General features: G+C 34.5%; 1 protein-coding gene across 5 annotated transcripts in view; it reads left to right on the top strand.

Moving 5' to 3' along the window:
- Positions 1–17761, top strand: part of SCAPER (S-phase cyclin A associated protein in the ER) — a 508319-nt gene that overhangs the window by 267284 nt on the left and 223274 nt on the right. For all 5 annotated transcript variants that reach the window (XM_047074743.1, XM_047074740.1, XM_047074744.1 and 2 more), the window contains one exon: positions 3451–3577. In XM_047074743.1, the coding sequence (XP_046930699.1) occupies positions 3451–3577 (127 nt within the window). The remainder of the gene's footprint in view (positions 1–3450; positions 3578–17761) is intronic.

Below are 17761 nucleotides of genomic sequence, written 5' to 3'. Positions count from 1 at the left end.
ACTTTTCCCAAGCGGCTGTACCAGTTTGCATTCCCACCAATAGTGCAAGAGAATTCCTGTTTCTCCACATCCTCGCCAACATCTATAGTCTCCTGATTGGTTCATTTTAACCACTCTGACCTGTATGAGGTGGTATCTCAGTGTGGTTTTGATTTGTGTTTCCCTGATGAGGGGTGACATTGAGCATCTTTTCATGTGCCTGTTGGCCATCTGAATGTCTTCTTTAGAGAAGTGTCTATTCATGTCTTCTGCCCATTTCTTCACTGGATTGTTTTTTGGGTGTGGAGTTTGGTGAGTTCTTTATACATTTTGGATACTAGCCCTTTATCTGATATGTCATTTGCAAGTATCTTTTCCCATTCCATAGGTTGCCTTTTAGTTTTGTTGGTTGTTTCCTTTGCAGTGCAGAAGATTTTATCTTGATGAGGTCCCAATAGTTCATTTTTGCTTTCAATTCCCTTGCCTTTGGAGATGTGTCAAGAAATTGCTGCGGCTGAGGTCAGAGAGGTTTTCCTGCTTACTCCTCTAGGGTTTGATGGTTTCCTATCTCACATTCAGGTCCTTCATCCATTTTGAGTTCATTTTTGTGAATGGTGTAAGAAAGTGGTCTAGTTTCATTCTTCTGCATGTTGCTGTCCAGTTCTCCCAGCACCATTTGTTAAAGAGACTGTTTTTTTCCATTGGATGTTCTTTCCTGCTTTGTCAAAGACTACTTGGCCATACATTTGTGGGTCCAATTCTAGAGGCTCTGTTCTATTCCATTGGTCTATGTGTCTGTTTTTGTGCCAATACCATACTGTCTTGATTACAGCTTTGTAGTAGAGGCTAAAGTCTGGGATTGTGATGCCTTCCGCTTTGGTCGTCTTCTTCAATATTACTTTCACTATTCAGGGTCTTTTGTAGTTCCATATGAATTTTAGGATTGCTTGTTCTAGCTTCGAGAAGAATGCTGGTGCAATTTTGATCGGGATTGCATTGAATGTGTAGATAGCTTTGGGTAGTATTGACATTTTAACAATATTTATTCTTCCAATCCATGAACACAGAATGTTTTTCCATTTCTTTGTGTCTTCTTCAATTTCCTTTATAAGCTTTCTATAGTTTTCAGCATACAGATCTTTTACATCTTTGATTAGGTTTATCCCTAGGTATTTTATGGTTCTTGGTGCAATTGTGAATGGGATTAGTTTCTTTATTTGTTTTTCTGTTGCTTCATTATTGGTGTATAAAAATGCAACTGATTTCTGTACATTGGTTTTGTTTCCTACAACTTTGCTGAATTCATGTTGGATAGCTTAGGTTTAAATTGTAGTTCACCAGTGCCCTTTTGAGCTGCATTTGCTGTTGTATTCTTTGAGAAATTTAACATTTTTACACAAATATTATTTAGGTGAAATTGTATTCTGTGGTATTATTTATTTGTGAAGAAAATTTCCTTAATTGAACTGACTAATATGGTTTGGAGACAAAAGCAGATTTGGGATCACAGGCCTAACCCCACTAATACCTTTTACCAGTTGTGAAACCTTGGGAAAGTCACTGAATTTGCCTGAGCCTTGGTTTCTTCATTTTTTTCAAATGGGAATAAGACTAATGGACATTATTTTCATAGGATTATATAAGATCATGTACATTATGTTGTAATATATGGATATTATTAAGACTAAAGAAGAAATTTCTTCCTAGCCCATTCATCATTAAATACCTGTTGAGTGCACTTATGTAGAGATAGCACATTTGGTGCTGTTAATAAGGCAATGAATAGGTAGACACGAGCCGTCTTTCATGAAGTTAATACTATGCTTCTGTACTGTTCAGTATAATAGCTCCTAGCTATATGTGACTATTTAAATTATTAAGATTAAATGCAACTTAAAATTCAGTTCCTCAGTCTCACTAACTATACTTCTGGTGCACAAGAGCCACATTTGGCTAGCAGCCACCATATTGTACAGTCCAGATATGGGACATTCTCATCATTGCATAAAGTTCTGAATGGGAAAGGCTTGTGATGAGTGCTTTGAAGGAATAGTCAAATCAGAGAAAGTAATGTTTGAACTGAAAACCTGAGGATACACAGAAATTTTCTAGATAATGTGGAGGTGAAGGAAGCATTTCAGAAGGAATGAATGAAGAGCATTTGCAAAGACACTGAAGGAAGACGAAGAGAGTTAATTTTGATCCAGAAAGACTTCATGTACACAGAGTCTGTGTGGCAGGATTAGCCCTACATGGGCAGAATCGGTCTTCTTTGATTGTAATAGGAGAGGCAAAGGAGAGTATGGGTGAAATATAGGTAGGCTTGTAGGTTTTGTGGCAGAAAGTAAAGATTTTCTTGTTCTAGTAGTTCCATTTTCACTCCGAAATGTAAGATCTTCTTTTGAAAACAAGAGGGAGAAAGGAAAGGATGGAGTTTTGAAGAGAATGGATAATGTATGAAGCAAGCCTTTATGGAGAGTGAGCAGATTGGACAGATTTAGTAAGATCCTGAATCTATAGTCATAGGAAGATCAGAGATGGAAAAGGCTTGCTAGATGGTAATTATCCAGCTAAATAAATTAATACATCAAGACACTGAGAGTGGTGCCAGCCCACAGTAAGAGTTAAATATTAGTGATTATCACCACTGCTGCCATTTGACTGGTAGGAGTAACAAACAGAACAACAGAAAGGGAATGTAGCATGTTTAGCAGAAAGTGACTATAATCTTGGCCTACAGAATCTATCACAGATAAAAATGGAAGTGAGACAACAGGGGGATGATGTATAGGGGAGAAGTGGAGAAATCTGGAAGTGTTTCTGGTGAATATCTGTCAGTGGGCTACTTAAGCGAGTAAGTGGAAAGGAGAAGAGGTTGCTCAGAGTGAGGTACATGAGACAGAAGAAGTAAGGGCCACAAAGAAATACTACACATAGTTCACTTGCAGGAATCCTACAGTCTAGGTAACGTGTTTATTTTTTGGTGAAAAGCAAATGTTGCTCTGTTGTCTAAGTAAATGACATCAGCAGTGGCAGGCAATCTCCAAATTACTTGTAAATTGGAACGTGGGAGTTTGACATTTTGAGACTTTACAGTGCTTACAAAATAATATCCAAGCCTACCTTGAAGATATAAATCAAAGTATGAAAACCTGCTGAGTTTCTTATACTCATTTTCTCTGCCATCATTGCCTCACCTTCTCCCCATCTGCAGTTCTGTTCTAGTTTAAGTGTCACACAGAAATTGATAGTAGCAATGTCCTAGCTAATCTAGATGGACAGTACTGTCCTCTAGTTCTGTTTTGTACCATGAGGACTAGGAATGGTTTTGTTTGTTCCTCCTCAAAGGTGTTCTGTGAAGCACTTTCTACTACAATAATGAAAGTAGCTTTTGTTTCAAAAGGTTTAGGAAAATGAAATATTATAGTCTAATTCATTAATGTCATTCTTCCCTTTCATTTTGTATTGAAGACTTCAGCGATTAGCCAAAGATCTTCTAAAACAACTACAAGTACAAGACAGTGGCTCATGGGCAAACAATAAGGTTTCTGCTTTAGATCGGACCCTAGGCGAGATCGCTAGAATATTGGAAAAAAAGGTATGTAACTAATCTCTGGCCTTTGGCCTTAATCTTCGTGATTCTTTCTCACTATGACAGGACATAGGATTATAAGGCTGACGCTCGCTTATGCATTTCTTCTGTGTTTCCAAAAGCTGGTCAACCACTGATGGATTGTTTTTTCCTTTTGTTTCTGATTAATTTGGTATAGTTTTTAGTCATTTTAATTGAAATCCTCAACAGCAAAAACAAGTCATATTTTTCCACACACAAACAAAATAAAATAAATTTAAAAGGAGTCACAGTAATAAAGATATACAATTTTATGCCAGACAATGTAAAACTTTAAATTATAAAGCTCATAAATCGCAACCAGATTTCCATAAGCACCAATTTCCTTACTGTTTCCAAAAGAAGATTTGGCAGTTTTCTTTAATGACTTAGAGTCATAAATGTTTTTGTGACAGTTAAAACATTCTTAATGATCTTTAAATGATCTTTATTATTCACTATAGAAAACTTTAAATATATCAAGAAGAAATAAACTCCCTATACCCACTGTCGATATTTTATTGTATTTTCTTTTAATCTTTTTACTGGACATTTCTTACATTATTTTATCTGACTACCTGTATCATGAATATTTTCCTGTGTCTTTATAAATTCATTGTAACTAAATGAACATACCATAGTTTACACAATTTATATCACTTTGGTGGTTTCTAATTTTTCTATTTGATGTAATAGCTATCTTTGTTTATTATCTAAATTTTTTTGTTTTTTGTTTCCTGGGTTTAATATTTATAACATTTGAGATCTACAAAAAGAACGTAGTGACAAAAATAACCCCAATATAATGAACACCTATGAACTTACCATGAAACTTAAAAACTAGACTGTTCCCAGTACCTCTGTGGTTCCCAATGCGATCCTTCCATATCCCATTCCTGTCTCTGCTTCCCCTGAAGGAAATACTGTACAGTATTAAGGCAGTATCTTTTCTTTTTTTGTTTAAAAAGAAGAATATTTCTTTGGTTTTTAAGAGCTTTATTTCTTTATCAAATGAATGTTTTCCTAAGTAATATATTACTGTTTTGCTTGTATTTGAACTTTATAAAATATACTGTAGACTTCTGTCAGTTTTTCAATCAATATTATGATTCTAAGTTTTATTTAGGTTTACAATGTAGCTGTTTTTCATTCATTTTCTCTGCTGTATAGTGCGTACTTCACTGTGTTAATTATAACACAGTTTTTAAAATCTCTTTTCCTGACATGGACATTGTTTTTCAGGATTGAATTCATTCAGGGTTGAATGTGTATGGGGGTGTGAGAGAGAGAAAAAGAAAAAGAGATTAGAAACAGTGCTGCTCAGACATTCATGTATCAGAGCAAATGAGCAAGAATTTCTCCAAAGTGGGGAGCCTTAGACTTTAGTCTACATCAGAATCACCTAGGACTTGTTAAAACACACCCCACCTTGGGTTTTTGACTCAGTGGGTCCCAAGAATTTGTGTTTCATAGGTAACACTGATGCTGCTGGTCCAAGGGTCATATTTTGAGAATCATTGCTCTTGTCTAGGACATATGCCTCAGGGGTGGAATTACTGGGTTTTTAAGCATATGAATGACTACCTTTACAAGATAGTGTTCAGCTGCATTTTGGCATCAGACAGTACAGTCCTCTGTAGGAACTAGAGCAGCAGAGCCACAAAGAGTCAGTTCTTCAGTTTAACACATCCCTTTCAGAGTGTCGGAGAGTTCAGAGACTGCTAATCGTCAGACGTGTGCTAGATGGAGTGTTTGGAGGCTTAATATGCTTTAGAAAAATGTCTGTTTTTTAAATTAGCACATACTAATTATTTTTATTTTTATAAAGGGTAATTATACTTTGGACTACAGTTTACTTGAAGATACCACCATGTGCACCTTATCTCATGAATATTGTTTTAGATTGAAGTAATCACAGAATTTTTGAGGAAAAAGTAAAATGATCTATGTAAGAAAGGTATTCAGTATGAAAATCTAAGTAAAGTTATTCTGTTCACAAAGGAGCAATTTACTGGAATACTACTGATTCCTTATAATTTGAGGGAGAAAAATGTAGTCTGGCTCCCAGTCTAAATGGTCTGTGTCAGAAACCTTGCTGTAAAGCTGTCCTTAGAGTATACACTGCAGGACCACCTGAGAGTCTAGACTTACCTACAATAAGATCCTTTTGCTATTTTTATAACAAATCCTTTTTACTTAGCCAGGACAGACTCACTTTATGTGAAATTCTCTTCATAGAGTTATACTGACATTTCAGTGTAATTCAGCTGATATTTATGATTTCAGTCTAAAAATTGTAAATAACCATTCCTTTTTGTTTGGAAAACTGCCTGGAGTAACAAAATCATTAGAGCCAAAGCCAGGTACCCAGTGAAGGATTTGAAGACAGCCTAGAAGTGACAAGGGTGAGACTGGTGGAACTTGAGCAAGCACTCACTGAGGAATGGTGGGAGATGAATCTTGAGCTCTTCACCCTCCTAATTGAGATCTCAACACACTGATGCTTTCTGTTAGTGCTTTGATACAGTTTTGCTTAGATACTTTTTCTGAAGTTCTGAGAACTACGTTAGAACTAAGAGGTTAAACTTGTGATGTACAAAAACATTCCTGCAATGAGAGAGATCAGGAAACTGAGGAAACATGAGTATTGTAGTACTTACTCTTTGTCTCAGGTCCCTTCCAGCTTTTTGGGTTCTCTGTTTCTGTTTAGAAAGAAAGAGTTTGTAAGCTGTGTTGCATATGTTACAGTTTTTAACAAATTCTACCTAGTTCTGTAAAAAAAGTTGGTGGTCTAGGGTACTTGTACCTATTCTACTAACAAAAACATTTAAAAATACAGGAAAAAATCAAAAGTAACTTTGTTAAAAGAATCAAATTGCTAAGAAGGAATTGAAAAATTACCAGGCCAAAGAAAAACCAAGAATTTGGGAAGTTGTATTCAGTTATAACTAAATGCCCCAAGGGGAGTTGCCAGGCTGGCAAATGTGAATTATGATTTGCAGGCCTCATGAAGTGGGGACAAAAGTAAAATCCTTAGGGCTGCCTAAGGTGTGAAATCTACTAGATTTTCTCTTAACAAAGATAGACTACCATAACCTATTCCATGATATAATCATAAACCCTCTCACCCCATCCTCTGAGACTGCAAAAGAAGTGCCTTGGTATAATGCAGAAGTTATTACTATAATCCATCCCTGGTGTCGACTTGTAGCTCAAATTCACATCATCTGTATTATTTCAAATAGTGAAGTGAGTTTAAAGTAGTTCCAGATTGATCAGTGATGTCCCTAGGAACTTGGCAGAAGGAAATAGATGCAAATCCTCATTTGAAGAAGACACCTTTATCCTAGGCTTCAGATAATTTCTCTCAAATGACTTTATAAGAACAAGTAGCCACAGTCCAAAAAAGGGACACAAAACTAAATGAATCATTATGAGTAATAACTAGCTGAAACTGGAATTGGAAGACTTTGTAAATACCAGTTACAGATTATAAAACTATGTTTTTTTGTTTGTTTATCTTTTAAGGAAATAAAAGGCTTGAAAATATCTTCAGTTATGGACAGAGTAGGTAATTCAGAACAGTTCTCCTACTGATGCCAATTAATAAAGCTAGGCAAAATGTAAACTGGAACTGAATTGCTAACAAAGTAGTGAAGAATTACTAGGCCAAGATCTAGGAACAAGGCTTTTGGGGGCTGGGTACAATTAGTGATCCAAAAGAAGTGGATGAGAAGCATCCATTTTAGCCCAGGGCTAAAAATGGATGGGCTAAAAATGTTGGAGTCTAGGACTATCAGTGGTAGAGACTGTGGCAAAACTCCCATATTTTGGGTTGAAATCTTAAAGGGCTGCACTAGGTGAGAGGGTAGATTGGAAGTATGCCAATCATTGCACAGACCACAGCTCAACTTCAAATCATCTGGGTAGCTGAAAAAAAGTAGTGACCTTGGATTGCTAAGACCTCCAGGTGCCTCACAGAAGTAAATGGAAAATGTACTCTGGAGGAAGATAATATCAACCTAAGTCTCAAATTATTTCATTAAATAAATTCAAATACAGTGTCTGACAGAAAAAGGTAATTAAGCACATAAAGGGGCAAAACAACATGGATAAAAATCAGTGGAAACAGACCAACAGGGGCTATACTTCCTGTGTTCAACAATATAAGTATTATTTTTTAAAACATATACCACATTTTAAAGAAAATAGAAATTTAAGAACTGAACATTTTAATGTTTATTTATTTTGAGAGAGAGAGAGCATGCATGTCAGTGGGAGAGGGGCAGAGAGAGAAAAGGAGAGAGAGAATCCCAAGCAGGCTCTGTGCTATTAGCACAGAGTCTGACTCAGAGCTCATTCTCACAAATCGTGAGATCATGACCTGAGCTGAGATCAAGAGTCGGATGCTCAACTGACTGAGCCAGCCAGGTGCCCCGATTACTGAACATTTTAGTAATCAAAATTAAGAAAATTATGCATCACATAACAGCAGAATAAATCCACTGAAGAAAAAATTAGTATATTCTAAGTCATAAGAATCTGGACTAAAACATGGAAAAATATATGAAAAATACAGAAAAGATTATAAGAGGCATATTGAATATAGTGAAGCATTTAATTTATGTATAATAATCCAGGAGGAAAGGAGAGAATAGGGCAGAAACAGTACCTGAAGTGATTATTATTTAGAACTTCCTAAAACTTAAAAATCAACCCAGAAATTCAAGAAACCAAATACATCCCAAAGAATACAAATAAGAAGAAACCCAAACCTAGAGACATCATCGTGAACCTGGAGAAAATCAAATTACAAGCCAATCTTATTCATGAGCTTAGATTCAAAATTCCTAAACAGAATTTTAGCAAACAAAATCTTGCAATGTATGAAAAGAATGGTATATCACAACAAAATTGGATTTGTTCAGTATATTCAAGTTTAGTTTACCATTGGAAAATCAATCAGAGTTTGTCATATTAATAGAAGAAAAGATAAAAAAAAGATCTTTTGATCATCTCAAAAGATCCAGCAGAAGCATTTGTTAAATTCAGCATCAATTCATGACAGTAAATGAGGAATAGAAAGCAATTTTCTTAATCTCATAGCTTATATCTAAAGAAACAAAGTATAGCTAATATCATAAACTAATGAATAAGTTTAATAAGTCTACTAAGATACAGGAACAGTATGTAAATATCAACTCTGTTTATATTGTCATCCAAATATTAAGTATTAGGAGTAAATTGATCATGTTCATGGATTGGAAATCTTACTACAGCAATATATGTTTTCATCACAAATTAATTTGTAAATTCAGTGCGTCGGCAATTAAAATTTTTTATATTATGAAACTGAAACTGTATTTTCTGGAAATTGAAACGCAGATTCTAAAATTAAAATGTAGGATTTCAAAGAACAGCCAAGACTCTGTTGAAAAAGAATAATATGGGAGGATTTGCTCTACCATATATCAAAACTTACTGTAAAGCTCCACTATTTAAGATAGTGTATTGTTGGAACAAAGATGGCAAAAAAGAAGAATGGTTATATTCATAAGTAGCATGCTTGATGCATGATGTGAGGCACTTGTTTATGTACATAAAGAAAAAGGAGACACTACAATGCATTAGAGGAATGTATGGTCCATTTTGTGAATGATGCCATAATTCAGAATGTTGACCCAAAGTCAAGACGGTATTCTTCTTTATTATCTCCTAAAAGTCTGTTTTCACTTTTTACATTCAGGTCCATCTGAAATTAACTTTTTGATTATGATGTCAGGCGAGGTCAGCTTTATATAAAAAAACAGAAAATCCAATTATTAAAACATTCATTCTTCTTTTTCACCATCTTCAGTCCAACAACACACTATCTTAACTACTGCTTTACAGTAAGTTATGATCCTTTCAATAGAGGCAGAAGAAGCATTTGACAAAATACAGCATCCTTTCTTGATAAAAACCCCCAACAAAGTAGGGATAGAAGGAACATACATACCTCAACATCGTAAAGGCCATATATGAAAGGCCCACAGCTAATATCATCCTCAGTGGGAAAAAACTGAGAGCTTTCCCCCTAAGACCAGGAACACGACAGGGATGTCCACTCTCACCACTGTTGTTCAATATAGTACTGGAAGTCCTAGCCTCAGCAATCAGACAGCAAAAAGAAATAAAAGACATCCAAATTGGCAAGGAAGAAGTCAGACTTTCACTTTTCGCAGACAACATGATACTCTACATGGAAAACTCAAAAGACTCTACCAGAAAACTGCTAGAACTGATAAATGAATTCAGCAAAGTTGCAGGATATGAAATCAATGTATACAAATTGGTTGCATTTCTATACACCAATAATGAAACATCTGAAAGGGACATCAAGGAATCAACCCCATTTACAATTGCACCAAAAACCATAAGATACCAGGAATATACCTAACCAAAGAGATAAAAGATCTGTACACTGAAAACTATAGAAAGCTTATGAAAGAAATTGAAGAAGACACAAAGAAATGGAGAAATATTCCATGCTCATGGATTGGAAGAACAAACATTGTTACCAAAGGAGTCTACACATTTTCAGTGCAATCCCTAACAAACAAATACCAACATTCTTCACAGAGCTAGAACAAACAAATTCTAAAATTTGTATGGAACCAGAAAAAACCCAGAATAGCCAAAGTAATGTTGAAAAAGAAAACCAGAGCTGCAGGCCTCACAATTCTGTACTTCAAGCTATAGTATAAAGCTGTATTCACCAAGACTGTGTGGTACCGGCCCAAAAACAGACACACAGATCAACAGGATAGAATAGAGAACCCAGAAATAGACTCGAAAGACCGTCTTTTCAGTAAATGGTGCTTACACCATACACAAAAATAAATTCAAAATGGATGAAGGACCTAAATATGAGATAGGAAACCATCAAAATCCTTAGAGAAGAAAACAGGCATCAACCTCTTTGACTATGGCCGCAGGAACTTTTTACTGGACATGTCTCTGTAAGCAAGGGAGACAAAAGTAAACATGAATTGTTGGGATCTCATCAAGGTAAAATGCTTCTGCACAGCAATGGAACAATCAACAAAGCTAAAAGGCAACTGACGACATGGGAAAAGGCTTTTGCAGATGACATATCGGATAAAGAAGGAGACAAACCATAAGAGACTCTTATATACAGAGAATAAAATGGTTACTGGAGGGAAGGTGGGTGGGGGGATGGGCTAAATGGGTGATGGGCATTACGGAGGGCACTTGTTTGGATGAGCACTGGGTTCTACTCCTGAAACCAATACTACAGTGTATGTTAACTTGAATTTAAATTAAAAAAATAATTTTAAAAGTTTTATTCATCAAAAGACACCAGAAAACTGTGAAAAGACAATATAATGTAAGAAGATCTTTGTGTATAGCTCACGAAGAAGTGGTATCCAGAGTATATAAGGAATTCTTACAAGTCAACAAGAAAAAAAGATGAACCAGCCAGTAGGAAAATGGACGAGATGACAGGCATTCCAAAAGAAGAACTCTTAATAGCCAATAAGTAAATACAAAGATAATCAACATCTTTAATAATCAGAAAATTCCAAATGGAAAACTCAATGTAATACTGTGATTCACCTTTCAGAATGGCAAAAGCTAAAGATTGAAAATACCAACTATTGACAAAGATCTAGAGCATTGGAATGGTCATACCCTGTGATAATATAAGTTAGTACTACCACTTTAGAAAGCAATTTGCTATTATCAACTAAAGTTGCAGGGGTACACATCATATTTTACTTCTATGTCTATGCCCTACAGAAAGCAATACATATATGCACCAGGAGACATGTATAAAAATTTTCAGTGGCATTTTTATAATTACCAAATATGGGAAAAGCCCAAGTATCCCTCAGTGGCTGACTGTATAAATTATGGTATGTTTGTATAATGGAATATTATTCAATAATAAAAACGAACTACAGCTATAGGTAACAACATGGATGTATCTCACAATGTTTAGTGGGCAAAACAAGTCAAATAAATATAAGTATATATAAATATATATTCATATTTACACACACAAGATACATGTTTATATTTACACATATGTATATGTATATACATACACATACATACATGCATATACTATTACAGTTCCAGTTATATAAAGTCTAAGAATAGACAGAAGCACCTATATTGTTTTGGAATATATTAATAGTGGTAAAACTACAAAGAAGATACAGAAAATATTTCTTATAATAATCAGGATAATGATTCAGAGAATTGAGAGGGAGGTGTAATCAGGAAGATTCATGTAGGTGGCTTCTTGAAGTGCTTCTAGTCTTTTTTTTCTTGACCTGATGGAAATTATACAATGTTCAAATTACTATTATTCTTCAAATTGTACTTACATATTTCTTCCTTTTTCTGTATGTTATGTTTCACAATAAAATTACATTTAAAATTCAGGTTAAAAGAATTGCTCCAAAGACCTTTTTGTTGCAGAAATGCTTAATTATTTCAAATAGTTTCTGAAACATTCTTATATATGTAGAGGCATTTTCCTCATTCTTGCCATTGTATTAAATTTGGGCCAAGTAAGCACAATTTGTATTTTCATTGACTTTTCTTGTTACTCTGCGATGATGAACATTACTTTTGAGTTTGGATAGTAACAGCATCCCAGAAGCTTTCTGTGGTTTATCAGTAACATGAGACATTTATATACTGTTACTGTAAGTAAACAGTTTAAGCAGATGGATTGGTCATGGAGTTTTTCCAGTTGCCTTTCCTGACTCTTTGTGAATTCTACCATACTTAGAGATTCAGCTGTAAATTTCTTGAAGCTGAATAAGCAAACCACATAGCTGTCAGTAATCATAATTTGAACTGAATTGAGAGATATGAAATCACAACTGACTTTTTGATACCTATCATAAACCCTGCCTTGTTTTGGTGTTTTTGAAATTTAACCTGGAAAATTCCACTAACAGATAACTTTGGAAGGTTAGAAAGTCCGAGCTCTTCCTGACCCTATCCTTTTCCCTCCCTGCTTTTTTGCAAAAAAAAAAAAAGCTTGTGGCTATTTAACACATGCCCAGACTCAAAGCAGATGAACCAGTCATCTCTGAGAGCTTTCTCAATCAGTTGTATTTAAAAAATTGTGTTCAGGTCCTGCTAAAACACTGCCTGTCTTCTAAATTTCATGGTTTCATTTGGTTTTGCTTCTTTTATTTTCAGCTGGAATTCTTTAGTTGAGAGGAACTGCAAAACATTCTATCACAGAAGCCTCTGATTTTGATCTCCTCAGTTACTATGTTCTCAATTTATGTAGTTATTTCTTCATGGCAGCTGTTAAATAACTGTATACAGCTTATATGACACCCGTATTTTGTCAGAAGGTGACAAATACATCCTATAGCCCAAGGTAAAATGAAAATGTCTCTTATACCTTCTTTAACTAGCATGTATTAGAAGATGAGTGCAAGGAAAATGGAATTAATAGTTACTTCAAGAATCTGACGGAGGTTTAATCTATATATGGTTTGTATTTTTAAAAAACAAGGAATATAAGGGTAGAAATGTTTACGTATTTTGTTTAAGGTGGTGGTTACATAGGTGTGTGCAGTTGCCACAACTCATCAGACTGAACACCTAAATTTGTGCATTTTATTGTAAACTATATCTCAGTAAAACAAAACAGTAAATAATGATTTCAAAATAGTTTACGTTATTTTTCAGATGGTGAGGTTTGCCTTTTAGAAACAGTTTTAGTCCTTTCATCTGAAATCATTTATTGTGGCTTCTTTGTGAAAAGTATTCTTTAAAGGCAAATAAATTTGTTATAAAAACTTGAATATTGATAGTGCTAGTTTATAGGAACATTTTCCACACTTGTGGTATTTTGTGTTATGGTTATGCAAATTGACACTTCCAAATCATTCACAGTAATGAATAATTATAACAGCAAAAACTCCAGTGACTAGTTGAGAAATAGAACATTGCCACTAGCATCCCAGAACATTCTGATCACCCATATTTATTCTGCCATTCATACTTTTCTCTTAATATTTGGATAAACTATTACTTTGACTTTTTTTTTCTTTTCTTTATAGTTTTATCCTGTAAGAGTATATCCCTAAATAATAAATGTTAGGTCACACGTGTCTGGGTTTGAAGTTTATGGAATGAATGCTACTCTCTCTAATTTGGAGTCTTGCCTCTATCAAGATTATGTATTTAAGAATTTATGTTGTTTTAGAGGGTTTTTTTTCTTTTCTATACTGTGTCATTTTCTATATTGTGCAATTTTCTATACTGTGTCATCGCTTCCTACAATGATACTTCTCCATTCTGCTATTGATGGGCACTTGGGTTGTTTTTATGAAAAAATGTGCTTCTAAACATTTATCCTGATACTCATGTGCATGAATTTCTCTAAAGAGTGGGATTCCTGGGTCATGAGGTGTATACATATATCTTTAACTTTTCTTGATAACACTAACCTGTTTTCCAAAGAAATAGTATCAATTCACACTACTACCTGGAGAGTATAAAAGTCCCATTGCTCCTTTCTTCTCTAACACTTGGTATTGCCAGACTTTTTAATGTTTGCTAATCTTGTGAGTATGTAGCGGTGTATTCACTGTAGTTTTCATGTGAATCTCTGTTGTCAGGTAGAGTTAGGCACCTATTCATATTTTTACTGCCATTTGAATGTCTTCTCTTGTGACTTGCATGTTCAAAGCTTTTGCCGAAAAGATTTCTATTGATTTGTAGGAAATCTTTGTATGTTCTCAATATCAATTTGTTCAAATGTGTTAAAGATACCTATTCCTATTATACAGCTGTCTTTTTACTCTTTTGACTCAGTGAACAGAAGTTCTTAATTTTAATGTGGACAAATTTATCAATATTTTATGATTAATAGTTTCTGCTCTCCTTCAGAAACTATTTTCCTACTCCAGAGTCAAGAAGATCTTTTTTTCTCTATATTCTTGAAGTTTTATAGTTTTGTCTTTACTTTTAGTTTGTTATGCACTTGCAATTAATTTTTCTGTTTATTGTGAGGCGGAGATTTAATTTCATTGTTTTCCCCATTTGGATGCTTAATTTTTTGAGCACCGTTTATTGAAAAGACCAGTTTACTCTGCTGTTCTTTGGTAACTCCTCTATCATAAAGGTTTGTAAATACAGGAGTTTTTTTCTAGTTTCTCTGTTGTTGTACTTTATTCTCTCTCCAGTTGTCTCTGATATGCTCTTTAAACAGTCCATTAATTTCTTAATTTTATTCACAGTATTTTATTTTCCCTATCTAGAATGCCTACTTTTCAAATTTTCTATGCCTCTTACAATTTCTTGTTCTTTACAAATATTTTCAAACTTACCTTTTATTTTTATGCACAGAAAATATAATTAATAGTCTATCTCTGGTAATCCCAATATTTCATGTCTTTGAATGTATATTTGTCTGTTGTTTTTACATGTTCTTTCTTATGATGTCTTGTTTCCTTTTTAACCCCTTAAATTTTTATTGCATGCTGCTTGTAATTGTTGAAAACTTTTGCATCTGTATTTAGGAGATACTGTTCTGTGGTTTTCTTGTGAAGTCTTTGTCTAGCTTAGATATCTGGACGATACTGCCCCAATGGAATGAATTAGGCAATATTCCATCTACTTCAATTTTTTTGAAGTTTCAGAAGGATTTGTGTTAATTCTTTAAATGTTTGATGGAATTCACCAGTGAAGCCATTTGGCCCTGGATTTTTCTTTGTTGGGAGGTTTATGATTACTGATTCAATTCTTTACTTGTTGCAGATCTATTCTGATTTTCTGTGTCTTCTTAAGTCAGTTTTAGTATTTTGCATGTTTCTAGGAATTTGTCCATTTCATCTAGGCTTTCTAATTTGCTGGCATATATCATAGTATATGTTGATTATAGTAAACTCTTAACAATCCATTTGCTTTAAGGACATTAGTAACATCCTCACTTACTTTTCTGATTTTAGTCATTTGACTCTTTTTTCCTCAGTCTAGCTAAAGGTTTGAAAATTTTGTTGATCTTTTCAAAAATCAACTTTTGGCTTCATTGATTTTTCTCTATTTTTCTACTTTTATTTCACTTATCTCCACTCTAATCTTTATTTCCTACCTTTGGGTTGGCATTGGGTTTGGTTTTCTCTTCTTTTCCTCGTTCCTTAAAATGTAAAATTAAGTTATTGATTTGAGATCTTTGGTGGTGTTTTTTTTTTAAGACAAATAAACTCTGAGCACTGCTTTCAATGAATTCCATGTTTTATACATTGTGTTTTCATCATTTATTTCAAAGTATTTTCTAATTTCTCTCGTGATTTCTTTTTATTTGGCAATTATTATTTCTTTAATTGCAATATAATTAGCATACAGCGTTATATTAGTTTCAGGTATACAGTATAGTGATTCAACAATTCTATACATTATTCAGTGCCCATTATGATAAGCATACTCTTAATCCCATTCACCTATGTCCCCCACCCTCCCCCCACCCACCTCCCCTCTTTTAACCAGTTTGTTTGCTATACTTCAGAGTCTGTGTTTTGGTCTGTCTCTATTTTTCTTTGTTCTTTTGTTTCTTAAATTCCACATATGAGTGAAATCATGTGGTATTTTCTTTCTCTGACTTATTTCACTTAATATTATACTCTCTACATCCATCCATGTTGCAGATGGCAAGATTTCATTCTTTTTTATGGCTGAGTAATATTTCATTTTATGTATTTACCACATCTTCTTTATTCATTCATCTATCTATGGACACTTGGGTTACTTCCATAATTTGACTATTGTAAATGTTGCAATAAACACAGGACGCATATATCTTTTTGAATTAGTGTTTTCATACTCTTTGGGTTAATACTAGCGTGCAACTACCAAATCATACATTAATTCTATCTTTAATTTTTTAAAGAACCTCCGTACTGTTTTCCACAATAGCTGCATCAGTTTTCATTCCAACAAACAGTGCGTGAGGGTTCTTTTTTTTCCACATCCTCACCAGCACTTGTTATTTCTTGTTTTTTATTTTAGCCATCTGACAGGTGTGAGGTCCCCCTGTGATTTCTTATTTACCCACCGGTTGGGCAAGAATGTATTATTTAATTTCCACATATTTGGGCATTTTCCAGATTTCCTTCTGTTACTGATATGATTCCCTTGTGGTCAGAGAAGATGAATCATATAATTTTAGTCTTTTAAATTGTTTGCATTTGTTATATGGTTTTTGTGTTTGAAGAGTTTTCAAGAATAATTTGAGACCTACTATAATGGTCCTCTGGAAATATTTTCATTTACTTTTGTTAGGTGGTAAGAGTACCAGGGTTTCTGAAACCATCTTTATCCAAGTTCTTCAAATTCTAGGGTTCCCAAGGCCACATGGGTATCCTGAACACAGGCTGCAAGTTGGATGATTGGCCAGTTTTAATGTCGTGCTTATCATGAGGATGAAATTTTTGAGAGTCTTGCTTGGAATGGTTTAATATGTATCATTCTGTGAATGTTTCTTACAGATTAGTAAAAGTAGCTTTGAGGGCTGTGCTTCTTTCTCTTGGTTTCACCTCCTCCTGGATTTTGACTTGCAGTTCTCTCTCTGGTAATTTTAATTCTTTCAAGGATATTTTTAAATGTTAACTTTTTTGGTTGTTTTCACTAGGAGGACTTATTTTCATTGCCTTACTTGTCATTTGTGAAATAGTCCTTCTAGTGTCATTTTAAACCACATTTTCAAAATAAATTACATAAGAGGTTGGAAAGATATTAAAATAATGCCTGTAACATCAGGATTGGGGGGAAATGGCTGTTCCAGTTATCTAGTTGTATACTTGAGGATCAACCTGTTTCATATCAAACCATGTTGCAAATCTTGGAAAACAGGTGTATGTCATCTTCTACTTAGAAAAGTATCACATATGGAGGATTTAATTAAAAAGAGATTGAGGTCTGGGGCACCTGGGTGCCTCAGTCAGTTAAGTGTCCAGCTTGGGCTCAGGTCATGATCTCGTGGTTCGTGGGTCCATGCCCTGTGTCAGGCTCTATGCTGACAGCTCGGAGCCTGGAGCCTGCTTTGGATTCTGTGTCTCCCTTTCTCTCTCTGCCCCTTCCCTGCTCATGCTCTGTCTCTCAAAAATAAATAAACATTGAAAAATATTTGTT

Source organism: Lynx rufus, unplaced genomic scaffold (assembly GCF_022079265.1).
Source record: "Lynx rufus isolate CCGP_SWC_20201006 ecotype Redwood Valley unplaced genomic scaffold, mLynRuf1.p SCAF_13, whole genome shotgun sequence".
NCBI lineage: Eukaryota > Metazoa > Chordata > Mammalia > Carnivora > Felidae > Lynx > Lynx rufus.
Note: the sequence above shows the minus strand (reverse complement) of the source record. Positions and strands in the feature narration are given on the sequence as shown.